The following is a 21,289-nucleotide window of genomic DNA, read 5'->3' as shown; positions in this document are numbered from 1 at the left end:
GCTACAAAGCCTCTCTATTTGGCATCTTTGCTGTTGACTCTATAATTTTCCTAGCTGAACTAAAAATAAACAACAGCTCTATCATATTTTACACCGATGATACGGCTTATATCTTTTAGGGATCTTTATGGCATGATGTTTAATTGTTGACAGAGGAAAGAATAAAAGATTTCCTGCACCCCATATATTCGGAAAATATTTGAAATATGAGAACTTTACATACTTATTCTGTATGTCTGTTTGTTCATTTTTTTTATATAGGTCATTTCCTTAGTCAGGACTTGCTGAGTTTATTAATGTTCCCCTTATGAGTTTTAGAACCAATAAAGTAAAGACAAACATATTTTATTCATTATTGGATTTTTAATTAAAAAGTACAAAAATTTATAGGACTGATGAGAAGCAATGAGCATAATAATAATTATTGCAATGAGAGTGGAGATTTCTTAATGTTTCTCGCAATGAGATTTATTCCTTCCAACAAAGAATATAAATTGATGGATATACTGGGATATACTTGATATCTCGGTCAAATAGATTCTTCTTCCTAACCTAGTGCATTTTTGCGAATTCTTTTTATTTTGATGATCGAGTGAGAATAGAAGAATAACATAAAACTTACAATTTTTATAAATTTTGTTTGTTTATAGGTGCCAACTATAAAAGCCATAAACTGATTGCAACAAAAACTGAGACCCTTACAATAAAACTGGGTCGTTTTGGTTTAATTTTTCATTTCTTCAACATCAAAACACATGGAAAATGCTACAATAGTTTGTCTGGTTTGCTTTGAAAATTTTAAAAATATAAACATAAACAGAAATCTATACTATTAAAGCTGCCAACTATCAAACAAATTCTAAGATAATCAAATGAAGCATTTCGGAATGTTTAAGTACCCGAATGGCAACCTGAGATCTACCAAAAAATGTTTGATTAACCGGTTAATTCAACCGGTGAATTACTGATGAATTCTGAAAAGTGCCCATGTAATATTCAGCTTGTCAAAAATTTACAGACATTCTTTTATTGAAATTGACAATGTTTCTTAACGTGGATAAACTACTTAATACACTTCTTTCAAGAAGTTCTAAATTTCTAAAAAAAGAAATAGTGATTTCTATTCCAAGAGCGATATAAAGCCCGTTATAATAAGTTAATTTTATTATGTTTTTGCTAAATGCAACTTGAAATTCAATAAATTTCAAAACAGTCCTTTCATAACTTAACTTTTGTTCGAATTTTTGGATGAAACCTGCTTTTTAAATCTAAAGGCAATTCAAGTTTAGCTCTTAGTACATCAGCAACACATATAAACTCTAACCTTGAGCCTCTGGGTATAAATATCTTTATGTTCGAAACATGTAGTAATAGAGATTATTCTTTTGGAGCACCTTAGCACATGCCAATAGAGTATTTGAAGCGCATAAATGCAAAACCAGACGTTTGATATTTAAAAAAAAATGAGTTAAAGACGGATTAGATAAGCAGTTGCTGTGAATATTTTAGCCTCAGATGCATAAGTAGATAATTTAAAGCCTTTAGTCATATTCAATTACTTTAAATCTAGATTCAGATGCCGAAGCAGACATTTGAGCCAACGAAAGTGAGAGTTGACTAGTCACTTGTAAGAAATAAGAAGTGCCACAAAATTGGGTGTGTATACATGCTTGTTGTGTGGCTATAATGACAATTTTCGTTTTAAGATATTCATGGAAGCGCCTTTAAAAAGACCTCAACGTTCGTTGCTGACTATGACTAAAATATATCAATTTAATGAAAAGTTATATTATATCATTAAAGTTAAATTTAATGATGAGACATCAAAATGATATCAAGATATATTTATATTAAATCACTGCCTGACGAATAAACCAAAAAGGCCTGGGACCAACATTAAAGAACGTGTTCGAAGCAATCCAAATCAAAAAACAGTCAGTGTCCAGTACAAAATTATTACTTCAGTGCTGAAGTAATAGGACCGATTTCTGTTCGTAAAATGACATTTTACAAATAGAAATGTTAACGCGTCAACCAAAAGACGTGGCTATTTGTGGGTGTTGGAAAAATATGATTGAATTAATACTAAAATAATATCATGAGACGTTTGTTACATATCTCATCTCATTTTTGGGAAAACCCAAGAAGGAGATTACTGACTAAAATAGCTAAGGAATTGTGATTTATATGCTATTTAATACAATTAGTATAATTTTTTACCTCGTAGCTTTCAATACAAAGCAGTACGTGCAATATAAAAGATCAGATTATTGTCCACCACTTCCTTCTTTCTTTAGTGAAACTAATAATTTTTATATGTGTCTATTTTAATTTTTCTTTTTTCTTCTAGACTCATCAGTATTAGAACATAATCTATCAGTTGATAAAGTTTCAGTTAAATTGGAACGTACTGTAGAAAATATGGCTTCTCTACCGGAATTTAACGAAGAAATGCATTGTACAGAATTGAGTACATTAAATAAGGAATATAATAATGGTAAATAAATAAATGGATGTCCCTGTTTCTTTTTAAAATATTCCTATTAAGGAAAACTTAATTATATAGCTGCATCTTTCTAAAATCTTGCTGTTTTGAATTTTTCAGGTGAAACTTTAAATCAACATCAAGAACAAAAACGATCTCCACCGCTAACATTCGTAACAGTAGATGAAGTGCCGGTTCAGGTACTGTCTGAACTGGAACAGCTCAATGCTTGGAAATCCAGTGACTCAATTAAAAGTGCCTCGAGTAACAGGCCTGTACAGCCGAAAATGGGAAGGACAGCCCTCTTAAGAAGCCGGAGCATTTCTACCGCCACAGATGACTACTGCGATGTTGTGAGAGAGCTGGTAAATGTAATGCATGCCAAATTTTTCATATTTATTATATTTTAGTATTAGAGAAAATCAAATCTTTCATATCTTTTTAAGCAACGTTGTATCATTTGACGATCACATTTGGTTTGGTTACCAACCTAACGCAATCTGTTTAATATAGGGCGTGACTTATACTCGTACAAGTTTTTGTTTTTTTTCTTTAATTAAAAAATTATACATAGTATAGGTATATTAAAAGAGCATTAGAATGTTTTTCATCACTTTTGGTTGGACGGTCTCGGTTTTCTTTAAAATGGCATCTCATATTTTATCTTGTGGTGATTTAAGCAGTGCTTTCGATTGTGTGTACTTCAATATATTTCCAATGAATGTTAGTAGACATTAATGATTTATAATCTAAATTAATTATTTAGCTATACATTTGTCACAAACAGAAGCTCATTTGCAAGAAATTCAAAGTAACAAATACAATAGTCATTAAAACAGTTCATCATAACTAAGAAAATATCTTAATTAAACTAATATTATAATATTATTATAAACTAATTTAAGTTAAAAAGCTAAACTAAGTTATTATAATATTAATTAATATTATAATAACTAATATTAAACAAAAATACACAATAAACAAAACAATTAACCTAAGAATAACCAGATCTATTATGGACTAAGCCCTGTCCTTGAGTCCGTCCTCCTAAACATACTAAAAACATACTAAATATTTTAAGGATATTCTTTGAACAGATTTGATCGATTAACTACTAACATGATACTACTTGACTACTAGTATGATAATCGTAAATAGGGAACTATATAATAGAACTATAATCTGACGCATATATTGTGTTTTAAATATGCGATGCTTAAGGGAAAACGAGTCATTATAGTTCACGCAGGAAGTATAGAAGGATTGAAAGGAAGAGAATGCATTACTTTTATCTGCTAAAATTTTTTTTCAATCTACGTCTGATTATCATGAAGCCACAGATTTAGAATAGATATTAGAATTAATGACACAAACAATGTTTTTAGAATTTTAAATTATAACGTTCTATGGAAAAAAACATCCGAAAGAAAATAGGGTTATAGCTTTAGAGCGCTATAGTATGATAAATGAAATACGCTCGATTAAAAAGTTATAAATTTACAAGTAAACAGTCGCATTAAAAAGACGATCTATCGAAATATATTTTAAAACATTTTGTAAATTTTGATTAAAGATTTGCTTTAATTTTAGGTGGAAGAGAAGCACGGACAAAAATTAAAAATTATTAAAGACAAAATTAAAGAAAGGAAACAGTTCGGCTGGTCCGAGAGTAACAATGACGACATAAGTTCAACTTACTCCACAGGGAGTTCGAAAATGAACAATGAAGGATCTTTTGACGATAATCTTGGTAAGTAAGAGAAATAGAAGAAATAAAAACTGGCCTAGGATGCCTATAAAGAGTAGACAAAAGCTTAAACAAAGCTCGGATAGAATTTAAGAATATGTGCTGAATTGCCAAATTTTCAATGATTGCCCTGAGTCAGGTTACACCGTCTATTCTGTTTTCGTGTTTTTGTTTATCCATATAAATTCTATTTATTTTTGATTTTTTGTAAAAAATAAATACTTTTACAAATATCCTGAAAATTATATTTTTAATGGTATTTGTCGTTAAACTTTAATAGAAGACAAATCTTCAGTGCAATTCATATTGAGCAAACTCTTGAAATTAATACTATTTAGTTGGCCTCCAGTATTAAACCTACCAAATAAGTAATTTTGGTTTTAATATTTAATTATGTATTCATATTTTTAAGATCAAAATCAAGAAAAAGAAGCATATAAAATATACCGCCTTAAAAACAAAAGTATAGTCGATGATTGTTTTAAATTTTTACATTCAAAGCCGAAAACTATGTGTCTCCGCCTATTGACCCCAGAGAGGAATACCTTTTTTTTATTTCTGTGTTTACAAAAAACTTTGATGCTTCATAAAAACTCCTGATTGTGCTGAAAGGATCCAAAGGTATCTTATTTGATCGGATGTATATACCAGTTGTTTGCAATTCAGAAAAATATATTAAGTATTTGTTTTAATTATTAAATTTATTAATTTAAATTTTAGTTTTTTAAACTATGGAGGCAAACTTAAACATTAACAAATGAGTTGTATATACTTTCTGGGTAAGTTTATGCCACAACTAAAATTCCATGATTGTGAGATCGAGATATCTTGCCGGCCATCCTTATCGCCCAAACCAAAGTTTACTGAATAAAACGTAGTATTTTATTCAGTAAACTTTGCCCAAACCAACACATTCGTTCAGTAATACACATTTTGCCTAAATGATACCTGGCTAAATGAGCGGATGTCTATATTTTGGCTTATAGATTTTTAAGGGAATACAGAAAAGAAAAATAATAAAACAAATTTCAAAGGGTTTTGTTCTATTTTAATGACATAGAAAATACTGTATCCTTTATTATGGAGGGAAGGTCTTCTACTTGTTGGTATATAGGCCACCTTATGGTAGTAAATTTGTTTTTTTGGATAGTTTGGAGTACTTTCTTGGGTATGTTTCTTGCGGTATGACGTGTGTTTTCTCCCTTTGTGATTCATTCATCTAGTTCAACCAAAATAATTAATCACAGGAACTTTAAAATATAAACTTTAAAAATTTGTTGAGGGCGAAATTGTAACTGGGAAGTAGTGTACCTTACGAAAGACATGGACGAGAAAGCAGGTCTTTTTAATGACTTGATAATTAGTATTTTAAACACACATGCACCGCTAGGCTTAAAGTAAAATCAATTAAAGAGAAACGTTTCTTACCTTGGTTAACCGATAACATCAAATTTCTAATCGAGTTAAGAGACAAAGAACACAACAAAATTTGAAGAGTTTATTACCGTCAACTTCGAAACTTTACTAATCATGTTTTGGCAAGAGAATACAATATCATACTTTAGAAGACTGTCACAAAAAAAGGTAATAAATATTGGGAAAAAACTAAATATTTATACCAAATACACATACCTGGCCAACTTAAAAATGCAAAAGCAATACATAATTTTTTCCAGGCAACTGAATACATATTAGATACAACTTCACAAGAACTTATTGACTTTTACAATACTAATTGACGAAACACTAGATTTTAGTCTTATAAAGGAAATAAATTTAAATAAAGTCTTAGAACATTGAAAGGCTAGAATTAGTAAACAACAACTTTGTTTGAGTCCAACATGTGCACAAATGCAAGAGGGGTGTTTTGTTTACAAACATATTTGCCGATTCTCTGTTATCAAGTCGACGCAAATTTCCAACGGAGGAAATTTTTAGATATATTTTAACAACCATTATAACGTTAATTTATTTTATTTGTCTTGTATTTTATAGGAAAATTTAAAATAAAAAGTATAAATATTACAATTAACCTATTTTAAGAATAAATATAATATCCTTAAGCAAAAAAAACAAAATTATTAACATGCTTATCCCTAAAAGTGCTTCTAAAAAATTTGAAGCGACAACACCGGAGCGTAAGCGCCTGAGCCATACGCGTAGTGTCATCTGTCAAACGGCTTTTTGTTTATTTTCGGGATTCGTGTATTTTTTTTTAATTTTCGGTTTCAAAAGGAAAAAGGCCACATTTTAGTGTTTTTTTAAATTGCTAGGATGGGAAAAACTTGTGTCGTTTGTGCCGCATCATGATAAAAAGGTGATTCAAGCCGATCTTTTCACAAGTAAGTACCGATACTTTCATAACATCACATCATGGGGTAACCATCATCATAAACGTAGAATAGGGGATCTTATAGATATAAACCTAATAAAAACTTGAATGTGAAAGTGTGCGTAAAATACCAAAATATTTATATTTTTAAATCTAAATATTTTTTTGAACATATTCATCTATCAATAGGCTATAAAAAATATAAAACTAGAATTTTGTCCCTGGTTTTATTACAGGATTTTATGTTTTTTTTTGTTGTTTTGGCAGAAAGAAGGCATACCTAATACCCATGTACCTATCTATGTATAGTTATGTTTTTTTAATATAGACATTAGGTAGATAGATGAAATTACTAATTTTTTATTGCCTTTAAAGAATTTTGAAATTTATTTAGATATTGATATCTATGTATAAAGTTAATTTTGTCTTTCCCTAAAATTTGGTCGATAATTTTTTTTTGTTTTACCATATTGCAACTTACAATAATATATATAGTAATTGGCACCAAATATAAATTCATTACTGTAATTTTTTTTGCTTTTTGATTAAATATCAAATACTTATTAAATAGACTGCCTAATATATGCCCAAAGGGAACAATGGATTTCATTAATGGAAATCAATACAATTAAACAGAACATATTTGTTTGTTCAGATCACATCCTTAGAAGTGATTTCTTATATAAGGAAGATAATATTATCAGTAGCCAGACTATAAAACAAATCAGCTCTACCTCAAAGATAATTTTTTTAAATATATTTTTCTAGTATAAAAAAATCATCACAAAAAGGATTAGTGTTACTCATATAAGCTTTATTTATAACTAATACTAATTAAATTAGGTAAGTGTGTAAAACTATTTTTTTACTAGGATTTCTGATGCACTGGTTAAAAATACAGCAGCGGATAATTCAGTTAATTTACCAAGTGATTTATCCTTCAAAGCTGCAGGGGCAGCTTTCCTGAAGAGTGCAAAAACTTCTTTAGCTTCCAAAATGGTATATAGTACAAACAGTGAAGCTAATATAGATAAGTATGGATAATTAAAATAGATTAATATTTTTGATACACCAAATTTTGTATAATTACAGATCTGATCATTCATCATCAACAATAACTGCATCTGAGATTAATAGTTCTATAATAATCGTGGGGTCTAGGTCAACAATTACTATTTCTCATCCAAGCCGTTTTTGTTTAACTGGTACACATTCCCTGACTCTACCAAGGAAAAGGTAAAAATACACTCAAAATAGACTACTAGTTTTTTGCCATGTATTATCCTATTCTATATATCTTATTTAAAAGTGATATAGTATTTTATTGTGTTATATTTGTTTAATATTAATTAAATGTATGATATTACAAAGATGCTTTATAATAACATACATTTTATTGATCAATTGGATTATCATAATACATTTTTTTAATTTTGGTAATACTATATTTTTATGTATATTATTCTAGGGTAAAATCAAAATGATATCCTGAGGACCTAAGCACTGATGATTCCACCGTTTTAAAAGCTAAATCATTTGTCACCAAATTATAGAAAAAAAAATAAAGAAAATTAAAATTTGAAGATTGCAACAAACAAATTTGTGCCAAAGAAATTGAATTAGATCTCAAGTCATTATTAAAATACTTAAGAAATAATAACATGATTTTCGAAAAAGCCCAACATACTACATATTTTATTTGACTTGTAAAAGTACTTGTTTGTATATTACTACTAATAAACTATCTAATCTAGTGTACATAGTTTTTATTCTTAGGTAAGCTTTGTTTTTTAGTATAAATTAATATGATATAATAATTGGTATTATATAGGTCACTATTAAATGTCTCAAAACCATTATACAGGCTAAATACTCATAATAAAAATCTTATAACCTACAAAAAACCTGCAACTCCTTCACAATTTGAACATCCTTGTAGTTTTAACTTTTTCCGCTGAAGCAATACTGTCTCTTTGAAAAAGTCAGCACCATAGAAGTATATATTATGTGATATAAGTAAGTGATGTAAAACTGAGTTTTGTCCGATATAACAATAACAATAAAATTTTGCAAAATGTTAAAAATGTGTGTCTTAAAACATGATTTATTAAGAAATCTATAATATTATATTAATAAAATATTTAATTTCCATAAAAATGCTTTGACAAAAATGCTGCCTTTTATTAGGACCTTCCTCTAATGAAGTCCGTTAAAAAAAAACACATAAATAGCTCATAAATGGTAATATTACTTATAGTCAAACTCTTTAATAATTAATAAAAATTTATCAGGTAAATATTTGTTGACGACGTCACTGGTAAAGAGTGCTTGTATCAGTGACATCAACAATGCGATCGAGCGGCGTTGCGATGCGATTACCGTTTTCTCGTTTCTTCGTACTTTATTTTCATTTATTTAACGTATATTGACTTCAATATATTCGATATCTTATCAAATTTATTTTTAAAAAATGCTTGATATTTTATTAAAGGGAAGCATTAGTATTGTTTTGTGCCTTCGGAAACAACTGAAAATTTTTATGCTATTATAAAGTGATTTTTGCCATTTCTCTATAAGCATTTGGCATCATTGCATCAGAGATGTTGCAAGCAAACAAACCTGCCCATAGTTCCACGGTATGCTACTTCTAGCCTTTCAATGTTCTAAGAATAAAGTAGTTAACCCGATCTTCTCTACTGCGACTGGTATGGATGGTATCTCCATTATATAAGGATATAAGGCTTTGTATTGCATTTTGTGCTGAGGCATTGATCAATATTATTAAATCATGCATATTAGAAAACATTTATCTGGCAAACTGACAAAAAGGCAATGTTAAGCTACTACCTAAAGTTAATAATGCTAAAGAATTTAAAGATATCCGACCAATTAGCGTATTATCTGCTACTTGAATATTTATTGAAAAATGCATCTGTCAACAGATAACAAAGTTTGCTGATAATACCAAATTGATTTCAAAGTGCCAGTCAGGCTTTAGAAAATATTACAGTACCACTACAGCTTCGGTAAATGTCCTAAGTGAAATACGAACTTATGAAGAACAAGGTGATCGGTATTTGCCACCCGGGTGCAAGAGCTAATTTTGCCGCCCCTTCTGCAGTGACTTTTATAAAAAGTGTTTTAAAAAATGCTCTTACCAAAGTACAACGTTTAAAAAAAAGGGTGTAATAAAAAAATCATATTGAATTAAATTCCAAACACACATATTAATCAATATATCAATATTATCTATACAAAAAATATACATAAAAGCATATATTATTTACTTATATAAGTATTTCTATATTAATATGTAATTACATCGATATAAACACCTAAAGAAAGCATATTTTACTTACATACTAATTTAAAGAAATTAAAAAAAAGTAATTAGAACCCTGGTTTAAATGCTAACATTTACTTTTCTTGCCTTTTTATATGCAAATTCCCTAATTAGGTCGGTAACATCTAAATTAGAAACAATGTCTTCCTCAATACTTATTATTGATAAATTTGATAGTCTTGATTGGCTCATTGTGGATCTTAAGCAGTTTTTTATTAATTTTAGTTTGGAAAATGAGCGTTCCCCATGAGCTACAGTGACTGGCATTGTTAAAAATATTCTTAAAGCTACGAATAAATTTGGAAATATGCTTTTCATATCGTTAGCAACCAGATATATTAATATTTCTTTGGCCGAGAAAATATTTCTATCATTAATGTAAATTGATAATATGTCGATTTCATTATAGAGGTCCAACCATTTTTGTCCATATTTTTTGTTTCAGGGTCAGTTAATTTAGCTTCTAAATTCTTACAATAGGTCATTATTTCGGTTTTGGAAAATTCCTTCAAATTGTTTAAAAAACCAAATAATTCAATATGTTTTTGTAAATCGTGAAATCTCTCATCCAATTTTGAGGTTGAAATATCGAGAATATTAAAAAAAAATTTACTTTAAAATTTATTTGTGGAGATTGGATTGGCTCATCCTTGTGTTCATAATCAAAAAACGTTTTTTTTTTCCTTGGTCTTATTGAGTGAATGGCTGGAAAGGAAATTTCGGCGTCTACTTCTTCCGCAATTTTCTTAGATTCATTTATCATATCTAAAAACCCGTTTTCCGATCTCATTTGTGTTAAAAATAATTTGATTTCTTTTAGCATCTGTACAGCTTTTGGTAAAAATCTTTTAAGAGAGCATTCCATCTGTAAGTTGAGGCCGAAAATAAGACATATATTTCCTGAATAATGCTAAAAAAGTTAGTTACTTCTAAAGAGCTTTTTGCTGCATCATTAACTACTAAATTTAAACTATGAGCGGCACAGGGTACAAAAAAGGCTCTAGGATTAATATTTAAAATTTTTTTTGTAGGCCATTGTGCTTGCCTTTCATGTTTGCTCCGTTGTCATAGCCCTGACCTCTCATATCGGCAATATCAATATCCAGTTCTTTTAAATAATTTAATAAAAAATCTGTTAACCCCTTACCAGTAGTGTTTGTAACTTTACAAAATCCTAAAAAATTTTCTCGAATTTCTATACTTTTAGAACAATCATCAGTAAAAACGAATCTAACAATAATGGTAATTTGTTCTTGGTGACTAAGGTCAGGTGTACAGTCAAGAATGATTGAGACATATTTGCATGATTTTAAACATTCAACAATACACTTTTTTACTTTTTCTCCTATTAAAAAAATCAATTCATTTTGTATTTTATCTCCCAAATAATGCGGCATTTTGTTCCCATCTTTTTGGACTCTATCAATATGTTCGGCCATTACAGAATCAAATTTTGCAATCGTCTCAATTAATTTCAGAAAATTACCATTACCCTTATCAAATAGATTTTGACTATTACCCCTAAAAGCTAAATTTTATCTAGCTAAAAACTGGATAACAGATATTATTCCATCTATCTATTTCCATATCCATATATAAGTCCATCTTTTTTTCCGTTTGAAATAAATTTTGATTGATAGAGTCCACAGTTAAACCTTTTTCTATTGATTTTTTTAATTCAAGCCATTTCCTAACACTTTCAAAATGCCCCCTACTGGTTTCGTGTCTTTCTAAAGTCCGAGATAAATGTCGCCAGTCACTATAGCCATTCTCCTCATTAAAACTATTATCAGAAACTTTAAATAATTTACAAGGAAAACAGTACACTGAATCTTTAGATTTTGAGTAAATAAGCCAGGTTCTAGGAACTTTTCCATTGTTAGTTAATTTTTTTTTTCAAAGTAAGCAGCGCTAAAACATCTATTTAAATTATTAATGGGATAATTAATATTTTTAATTTGAACAGGTTCTATTCCTAAAATCAATAATCTAATATTATCCGTTAATATTTCGGGCCAATATGCTGGATCTTTAAATCGTTCTTCATTTACCTGAATAGCTTCAATGTTCTCAGTTTGCGTATTTGCTGGCGTATTCGTCGAGTGATCATCTTGTTTCAGTTCATCTCCTGATGGTTGTTGATCTCCATCATTTGGTTGTTCTACATCGGCATCGGTTTCAGTTGACGTCAAAGGTTGAACATCCGGCCTTTGGCTTGTTGAAGGTTGAGGTTGTGCCGGTTGTGGGTTCGTTAATGACGCAAAAAACTTTTTTAACGAACTTGCTAACCGCCTGTCATCTTTCTCCTTTTCTAGCTTCCTTTTTCGGTATTGGGAACCAGAGAGCCTCTTTCGACCATCAGCCATACAAATCAACAAATATTTTTTTTAGAATTGGCACAAAAATCAGAAATTACTTTTTTCAATGAAAAATTGCTTAAGGCATGAAGTTCTAAATATTTGGAAGATATTAATAAAATATTTTAAACTTACCGTTAATAACACAAACACAATTTTTATAAAAATGTATTAAAAATAAACACTAAAGTCGCTTTAAAACTCGCAAATTAAAATAAATTAAAAATAAAAGGGTGGGAATTTCTAAACATTACACCACCGCTTATTTCTGCAGCTCCAAAATACATATTATTTATTACCCAAAAGTATTGAAATTCCGAAAGAAATAAATTTCGAGGAATTACTATTGGTGGTACTTTACGCGGCTCTTTTAATTACGCCGCCCTTATAACATCATCAGCACCGGCGCCACCCTGGCTGAATCCACCATACAATTGTAATTGCGGTGCTACCTGGTCCTGGTACCTATTTATTTATCTATATAGATTATTATTATTATAGCAACGATTCGGGGAACAATGCTCGGTTTCAGTAAACATTGTATTCTATTGGCGCCTTAATTATAAGTTTTAAATTTTATAAATTTTTGTTATTCATAATTTTTTTTTCATTACTTGGCGCTTTTTTATTTTATTTTTCGGAAATTTCACCGCCCCAAATGAGCGCCAGCCGGGTGCGGCGCACCCCTTGCACCCCCGGCACGGCTCGGCCCTGAAGTTGATAGTACGAGCTTGACCTTCTTAGACCTTAGCAAAGCGTTTTAAACTATAAGACCTTGAATCCCGCTGTTTGCTGCGTACGAGCGCTTACCAGGGTTTATCGTAAATATCGATGAAGGCAAATTCTGAGGCGCGCTGATTATTTTTATACGAGGAGTATTCATAAGTATTTTAAGTCATAAAATAAGAACTTTTTTTATAGGACTGGAATAGAATGTGTTTATATGACAGTGTTTCTTAATTATTAACGTTTTTACACATTTTTTATATTAGCTTCACTTCTTTGCCTTTATGTAGCAATGTTTGTATGTATGTATATAACAAATCTAAGAATTCTATTTAAACTATAACTTCTACTTGTCAGATTGTTTTCAAATTTTGTAGGTGCTTGGCTTTCGATAACAAGGACAGTTTTTAAAATGTTTTTGAGTTTCCCTTTTCTAAAATTGGTGTATCTAGAAGTTTTGATCAGTTCAATGAATTTGAACTTTTAAATAAATTGGAAGCGTTTAATATGGCGGATTCAAAATGGCTGCCTTTTAAGTCAAATATAATATATAAAAAGTGAATTTGAAAAAAACCTTACTTGTTGAATTGTTTAAATTTGCTACATTTTTAGGAGTCTTATCAAAAAATACAAGTTTTTACTTATTATTTGTTGAAATTTTAGAGATGAATATTCAAAAAATAAATCTAAAGTTAAAATAAATAAACAATTAAAAAACACATTTAAACGCACTAAAAAATATAAAATAATTTAAATACGGTATGGGTTATTTTAATTTTTGAATTAGGTCGTTTTAAAAATAGAAAAGCGTAAAAGAATAACAAACAATTATCATAATAAGCGCTAAATAAGTAGTTTTGTATATTATATACTTTGTATTCATTTGTGAATATAGTAAATATATATAAAATATGTTAAAATATCAAAATTTACCGGGTCTTAAACGCCGAGATTGGTGGCCGACAAAAAGAAGTGGGGTGTGTTGGTTTGGGATAATAGGTTGTAAAATCGGCTAAAACTATTCCAGTAGCATTAGGGGGAGAAAATAAATAATAAACTATTTTTTATATTGTAATGCTTTCATGTAAAACACAAAATATAGAACAAAATATTTAACATATAGGGATGAAATACATACTGCTTTATTATTGGGTAATTATATTTATACAAGTAGTATGTAACCAAATTATTGTCTAAAACGCTACAAGCAAAAACTCTCTCGCGAAACGGATGCACACAAGTTAACGTACTTGCGAAAACTAAACCTGGGTTCTACCCAGCCGATGCATGGCGAGGTGAGGAACGGGGATGGGGCAATCGATTTCAGGGCCGCTCGAGTGGTCTGACTTGTTGTAATCTATAGACGGTGCTATAAGTCATAAAAAATTAGCTTATATACTGTGCGGAAATAAAAACAAGAACAGGTTTTATCAGATCAGGTTTTAAATTGATAAAGCACAGGGTCCCTCAGGGTTTTGTGCTGTCACCGATTTTCTTATCTATTTATGTATCAGATATGGTTAAAAAAGTAAAAACCTCGAGAACAGTTTACAGATGACGGATAATTATACATTCCAGTAAACAAACACATCCAGATTGTAAATCAAAAAATAAACAAAGACTATACACATAACATAGCTTTCTATGCTAACGATCATAATTTAAAACTTAACACGTAAAAATCCCAAATTATTATCCTTAATAAAAATAAAAATATAAAAGAATATATTGAGCAAAACATTAACATTTATATAAATAATGAAAAAATATCAATAGTCCAGCAAGCTATAATACATCTAAGAAATATTTATAGATATTTAAAAAAATTATATTTAAAACAAAAAAATTTTTTATGCGACGTTAGTTTTATCTCTCTTTGACTATGCGGATGTGGTGTATGGAGATTCACTATTTTGGCAGATAAAAAAAATCCATATAGAAGATTCATAACAGTTGTATGCGATCTCAATATGGCATATCTTATATAAACCATGTAACATCTTATCAATGTCTATATATTTCAATGTTTTTTTGACTTTGATCTTATCTTAACCACCATAATATTCTAACTATGGTTAACAGACGTAAAAAACATATGTATTTATTTACTTATCGATTTTTAAAAACTGGAATATATTTATATACCTGCTTATTTGCCAAACTGATTTTCAATATTCTCGTCTCGAACAAGAAATGCGTACAGGTTTGCCTTTTCTCGCGATAGAACGTCTGCTTTTTAAAGGTCATTGGTATTTTCAGCAATAAAACTTTAAATTTGTCTGTGTACTGCATATTGAAGTAAAAAATATGCTTTTTTACACTTTTTTCAAATATACCAAACAAAAGTCTTTAAGAGCAACTACAGTTATAATACATTTAGGTAAATTTTGTGCTTCCCACTAAATCAGCTTTTCTCTCTTTTTCTTCCCTTCCTTGGTTCTCTGGAAGACTTTCTTATTAGGTATGATTTTTTTTAAAAGAAAAACTAAATTATTTAACTTTATAATTCTTATTTCACTTTATAAGGGTCTTCGACTCTTCGCGCATAATCTCCTTGAATAATTTACTGTTTACCGGTTTTGTAATCAAAATATTGTCCTATTTTATAAATAGTTTTTGAATTTAATGTTTATTTTATACTGTAACTTTTGAATTGTCAAATAAAGTATTTTTGATCGATTTGATTTGAATATCGATAAGCTTACCGAGCGCATATTTTGAAACACAGGACGCTAGGGGCATACGGGAAAAAAGTGACGTGTGATTGGTTAGATTAACGTGGCGGGCGATTTCAATTATAGTTCATTAATTTACGTGGATTTTTTGTGATTATTAAATTTTATAGATAAATATGTATATATTTTTTTCTGAAATATTTAAGGGAGAGCAATTACATGTATTTTAAACATACTTAAATTTGTTAATTCGCAAATAAAATAAAACAGATGGTTTTTTTTCATAGTGTTTGTTTATGGATATGCAAAAATAATTTACTTAATAAAATATTAAACTGCATAAACTTTATTGGAACTACTTGTAACGAATATAGGTGTTACATAACTACAGATTAAAAATAAAAATTTAATAAAAAATCTAAACAATATTTTTTATTACTTTTGTACATATTATGTATTTAATGCACGCGACCATGGATAATTGCGTTTCGTTGATTTAAAGATATATTTAAACTTATGTTATGTTTTCGTTTTCCACTACTTTTACCACTACCTTTGACAGCACTTTGGCTACCACGTTTGCCACAAGGTGGTCTTCCTGAAGGGATTCTTGAACTTCCACGAGTGGCTCCATGCCGTCTTCGAGAAGCAGTTGTTGGCTGGACTTTTATTTTTGAGTTGCTTTTGACCCTAGAAACTTTACTGTCTATGAAAGAATATAGCTGCGGCGCAGTTTGTATTCTTTTTAGTTTGTTTGCAAGTCTTTCTAATGCTTTTAAAGGTATTTCCTTAAGCATTTTATCAAATTTTTTACATTCTTCTTTAATTTCTTCAATTACATCTTCCTTTTTGTTGTCATCTTTCATCGTGTCATCAATCTCCATTATTGTCTCGTCAAATAATGAAGATGGTGCATCGATTCTAGTTTCCAGATGATTTTCTTGATAACCACAATCTTGTATATTATCTGCATTTTCTGAAAACTCACTTAGGGCCAAAAACCATTTGGATTCGGGGCATTTCTCGCCAAGAGCTAGCCGCCCAAGTGATGCTCTTTCTTGAAAATTAATAGCAGGGGCATTCAGAAATGGAATATTTAAATGTTTATGTAGGTAAGCTTGGTGCTTACAAAATGACCCATTTATGCCTGCAGGACAACTGCATACACCAATTAGCACGTCAATAATGTATTTTAAAAAGATATTAGAACTACTACTAATTTGATACAATCCATCTCCCAAAGTTACAATATCTTCCGGTTTAAAATCATTTACTTTTGAACATAACTTTAAGTAATTATTTTTTATTTCGTTTCTTCTTCCATGGGCAAAATCTAATAACTTGCATTTAAAATACTCCTCCCAGACAAAAGCAATGAAATCAACTAATGCTACACAATTGTAACCTTTTGTACGATGAAGAATAATGTCCTTAAGTATTCTGATGGTTACTTCTGCGTAATTGTTTGTATTGTTCCCTCTTATGACCAAATGTTTCCTGTGAAGATACAACCACTCTTGTCCTCTAGAAAAATAACTTTCAAATCTTGCCCAAAAATTTGGACAATCCTCCGCTTCTTGCTGCAGCTTTAACATGTGTTCATTTAGATCTTCATTACTTTCAGAATACATAATCTAAAAAGAAAAACGCTATATCAATGTGCATTTCATTTCTTTTTCGGACTTTTTATAATGTTTCTTAATATACTTAATGCTTTTTATTGCCATTTATGCCTAATATATATGTAATATGTAAATTTCTTATTAACAATAAATAAAATTAAGTAATTAAATAAAGTTAAAAAAAAATAAAAATAGTTAAAAAATGAGCACTATCGTAAGCATTACGAAATAAATGTATTAACATAATTTATTTACATTATGTAATAATCTTATATTATACCTTACGAAACAAATGCATTAAGATTTGACCCTTTTCAATGGAAATCTTATTTTTATTTTCACAAAGCCATCGCCATTCTTTTTGAAGCACGTGAAAAAAACACAGTAGCTGAGTAGAATTTGGAAATGTATTTTTAAGAGCTGTCTTTTCAGCTTTGGAGTCGTCTGTCATAAAACATATAGGCTCCTGAAAAATGTTTGGATTATATAGGTAATATTATAAAATTATTAACCAATATCAACCTAGAAGAAACAACATAAAACCATAACCACCAATATAATAATTAATTAAAAAAACTTATACACCAAAATATTAAACCATAACCCCATATGAATAAATCAACATACAATGTACTTACAAAAGATTCATTTGTGTTGTTTTTTTTAATGGAAATAATTAGCTAAAAATAAATATATGTTTATAATATTATCATTATCACATAGTGCATTTAAAAATATTCTATTTAAATACAAGTAATTTTTGCCTAGTTTCTAATTATTCTTTTAGAGTATTATGGGTGATACAGCTATTCATAAAAAAGGCGTACATACATGTGTTAAGAGAGATTCCCTCCCTATATTATTTTATCATTATTATGGACGATTTATTTATATTTAAATTTGATCTAATTCAGTAAGGGTAAATTGTCATGTATGTAGGTATCTTTGTAGTTTTTAATTTTAAAGGGTTAAAATGTCATAGAAACCAAATTAAAAAATTTAAAGATAAATTACTATTTAATAATTTACTTACAGAATTCCCTCCAAAAGAGTTTGGAAATGTCCGCTTTAGCAATCCATAGGCTTGTTCATAACTTTCAGTAGTTTGCCCATCATGCAAAAGTATCGCAATGGGAATGGCACCAGCTTTTGTAGCTGTTAGTAACACAGTAACTGTGGTCTCACTGGTGTCGCAACTTGATGTACTGTCGCAAAATATCAGTTCCTTGGAGGACTGCAATTCCTGTGCTCTTTTCATGATTGGCGTAACTACCAATACTGCCCATGGGTCTGTTGCAATTTCAATATTTATTCCTGTAAAAAATTAAAATATTTTAAATAATAATTTTGTTAAAAATAAATCAGCTTAAATTTATAAAGAAATGCAGTAAATAATGTAGGTAAATGAAAAGATTTAAAAAAATAATGGGTGTTTTTACATAAATAGTTATGTACTTGATTGTAAAAAGAAAACCACAAAAAATGACACGTACACATAAAAGTGGGCTTTTAAAAGTGTTTAATTACCTGATTGATGATAAAACTTTTTTTTTTTCTTGAAGTTTTGGTATTGGCTCAAATACCTGTCCAAAATGCCTTAAAGTCCATTTTTTATGAAGGTAATAAAGTGCATTTTTAGTTGGATTTAGAGAGGCATCTGCCATTTTTTTCCAACCTTTTTCATCCAATAATAACAAACTTTCATGGTATCTTCTTGCTTCGGCAGGGCTCATTCCATTCTCAAAATATCCTTCAAACATCTTTTTAGTCTAAAATTTAAAGGAACCAGCTTGAATAACGAAAAGAAAAACAACTATTTATGGGTTATACATAATTATAGTAAACTTTGCTGCCTACCTCTTCAGAAAGCTTCATAAATTTCAAACTACCACTTGTGCCAAGATTATGGTTATGATTTAAATTAAAATTTATAATACCACATAAAGGAATATCTAACTTTAGATATTCATCATTTCTTTTTGTTTTAGTTGTATTTTTTTTAATTTTAACATCTATTGTTGCAACACATCCTGTATTCATTTCAGTCTTGGTATAACTTTTTTTCTTATTTATTGAACTATGTTGGCACACATAATATTTATGATACACAACTCTAAAGAAAACCCCAAATAAAAACTTTTATAATAAAAATAGGTAAATGTTCGTTACATCGCTATAACGAACATTTACCTAAAAATAGTTAAAATCCCTACCTTTGCGGATCTTTTAACTCCCCATTTCGAATCCAGTTTGTCCCTGAATACAATTTGTATGCTGATAGATATTTATCAGCATCTTGTGGAGTGGTTAAGTTAATACGCATAATTATTTCCTTCTTTTTTTCATTTTCAGCTTGTACACGACATTCATAGCCATTTTCCTCACTAAATTTTAAGATATCCATCTCAAAGACAACCCAACAACAACGAAACGATCAAACGACTAGCAATAATAATCAAATAATCAAACGAATAACGATCAATCTTCATCAAACGCCAAAATCAACAATCATTGAATTTGAGGTTAGAATATTCTTCTAGAATATTTAAAACGAACGCAACGCCCATAAATCACCTGACCAATCACACGGCACTTTTTTCCCGTATGCCCCTAGCGTCCTGTGTTTCAAAATATGCTTACCGAGCACCGATTTGCCGGGGATGTAGCAACATTAGATGGCCGGTAGATCAATATAGTAGACACTCCGTTTTAAAAACAATAATAGTGCCACTAACCTAACCTATTAGAACCCCAACGATTGCCGCTGATTTCTTCAGAAAAAGTACTGCAAGACGGTAAAGTACTCCATTATTTTTACAAACAAGACTTTCTAAGATAAATTTGTTTTGCTTATGCTCAAAAAATTGTAAGTTAACTTAAGTAAACTTTTCGCCACATAGTGCGGTTTTCGTTTTGATTGCTCCATATAATTACAGCTACATACTCCGATGCATTAAAAACGGTATACGTGAAAGAAAGCGAACTCTAAAAGTTGGCTTCGACTGGACCACAGAATAAACGAGATGGTTTATTCTGTGACTGGACGTAATTCATTTATAGCTTAAATACGTTTACAGTGTACGTTCTAAATATTTAAGACGCAATTTAAATGACGTCACGCATTATTTCTTCCCGACACGGATGTTGGGGTGCCTTAAATATCATTTGTATCGGTGTAAACACCTGTGTGTTTTATTCTGAGACTAAATTTGAATTACTGAATTACGCGCCATCTTTTTGACACTTATTCACTTTGGAAAACGGGTTAAGTTAACCTTGCAATTTATTTTTGTTGTTTTTTTTTGTAAAATTTTGCTCTTTTACTGCCATTAGTCTAAATAACCATTTATAACATAATAAATTATAAAATTGGTTATACCTTGCCCTAGTAGTAGAAGGGCTGTAGGTTGGTTTGTAGAATGTTTTTGAAAAAAGTAATAACTGCAACACACTCATATTATATACATGTATGTTCCCACTATGTCTCTCCACTCTAATAATCTTTATACATTTATATAATTTTGGCTGGTATTTGAAATAAAATAATCAAAAAAATTGTTTATACAAAATTATAATAAACAATGTAACACATTTTCAAAAGTAAGTTGTCAGTTTAATCCTAGCTTTAAAGTCTCCAAATAAAATTCTTAAAACTTAAAACCATCTTTTTTTTGGTGTAAACCTCTAGGGACTAAATAAAAAAAACTCACAATTTGGTGCTATCTTAGTTAATCCTTCTGTTGTAAACTTAGCTATAGAATTACACTTATTCTGAAGGTTTCATAAACGCCAGTAGAAAACTGACCATTGAACCGTGGACTGAGAGCGAGTACTAACCGGAAGCAAAAATAGGTTTGACGGCAGAGTAGCCGTAAATTTAAAAATTTGATTATGGCGCCAAATTGAAATTTCTCTGCTATACCGTACGCATATAATTAGTGGGAAATGTAATGTAAATGTACTTTCGGAAACTATAGTAGCAAAAAGTGTTAAATTGGGACT

At 29.7% G+C, this 21,289-nt stretch overlaps 3 protein-coding genes across 7 annotated transcripts in view; 1 reads left to right on the top strand and 2 right to left on the bottom strand.

Annotated features, from left to right (window-relative positions):
• LOC126734444 (nose resistant to fluoxetine protein 6-like) overlaps positions 1-21,093 on the bottom strand; it is an 88,387-nt gene extending 67,294 nt beyond the window's left edge. The window contains exon 1 of one of the 3 annotated variants that reach the window (XM_050438093.1): positions 20,998-21,093. Coding sequence is in view for 2 of the 3 variants with exons in the window: in XM_050438090.1 (XP_050294047.1) it covers positions 5,865-5,922 (58 nt within the window). In the remaining variant the exon portion in view is untranslated. Of the gene's footprint in view, positions 1-5,660; positions 5,695-5,864; positions 5,938-20,997 lie in introns of those variants that run through there. The other 2 variants (XM_050438090.1, XM_050438091.1) reach the window with 2 other exon arrangements.
• LOC126734443 (anillin-like) overlaps positions 1-21,289 on the top strand; it is a 48,148-nt gene that overhangs the window by 5,792 nt on the left and 21,067 nt on the right. The window contains exons 3-5 of one of the 2 annotated variants that reach the window (XM_050438087.1): positions 2,351-2,497; positions 2,606-2,850; positions 4,076-4,235. In XM_050438087.1, the coding sequence (XP_050294044.1) occupies positions 2,351-2,497; positions 2,606-2,850; positions 4,076-4,235 (552 nt within the window). Of the gene's footprint in view, positions 1-2,350; positions 2,498-2,605; positions 2,857-4,075; positions 4,236-21,289 lie in introns of both variants that reach the window. The other variant, XM_050438086.1, reaches the window with a different exon arrangement.
• Positions 16,078-20,301, bottom strand: LOC126734445 (uncharacterized). Of its 2 annotated transcripts, XM_050438095.1 has the most exons (6): positions 19,501-20,301; positions 19,145-19,400; positions 18,815-19,056; positions 18,321-18,601; positions 17,568-17,753; positions 16,078-17,299 (listed from the first exon to the last, which is right to left on the bottom strand). In XM_050438095.1, exons 4-6 carry the CDS (start codon positions 18,543-18,545, stop codon positions 16,124-16,126), a joined length of 1,587 nt encoding a protein of 528 aa, XP_050294052.1. In that variant the 5' UTR covers positions 18,546-18,601; positions 18,815-19,056; positions 19,145-19,400; positions 19,501-20,301; the 3' UTR covers positions 16,078-16,123. The 2 variants fall into 2 exon arrangements, with proteins under 2 accessions (XP_050294052.1, XP_050294051.1); XM_050438094.1 differs by lacking the exon at positions 19,145-19,400.

This window comes from Anthonomus grandis, chromosome 3, assembly GCF_022605725.1.
Source record: "Anthonomus grandis grandis chromosome 3, icAntGran1.3, whole genome shotgun sequence".
Classification (NCBI taxonomy): Eukaryota; Metazoa; Arthropoda; class Insecta; order Coleoptera; family Curculionidae; genus Anthonomus; species Anthonomus grandis.
Note: the sequence above shows the minus strand (reverse complement) of the source record. Positions and strands in the feature narration are given on the sequence as shown.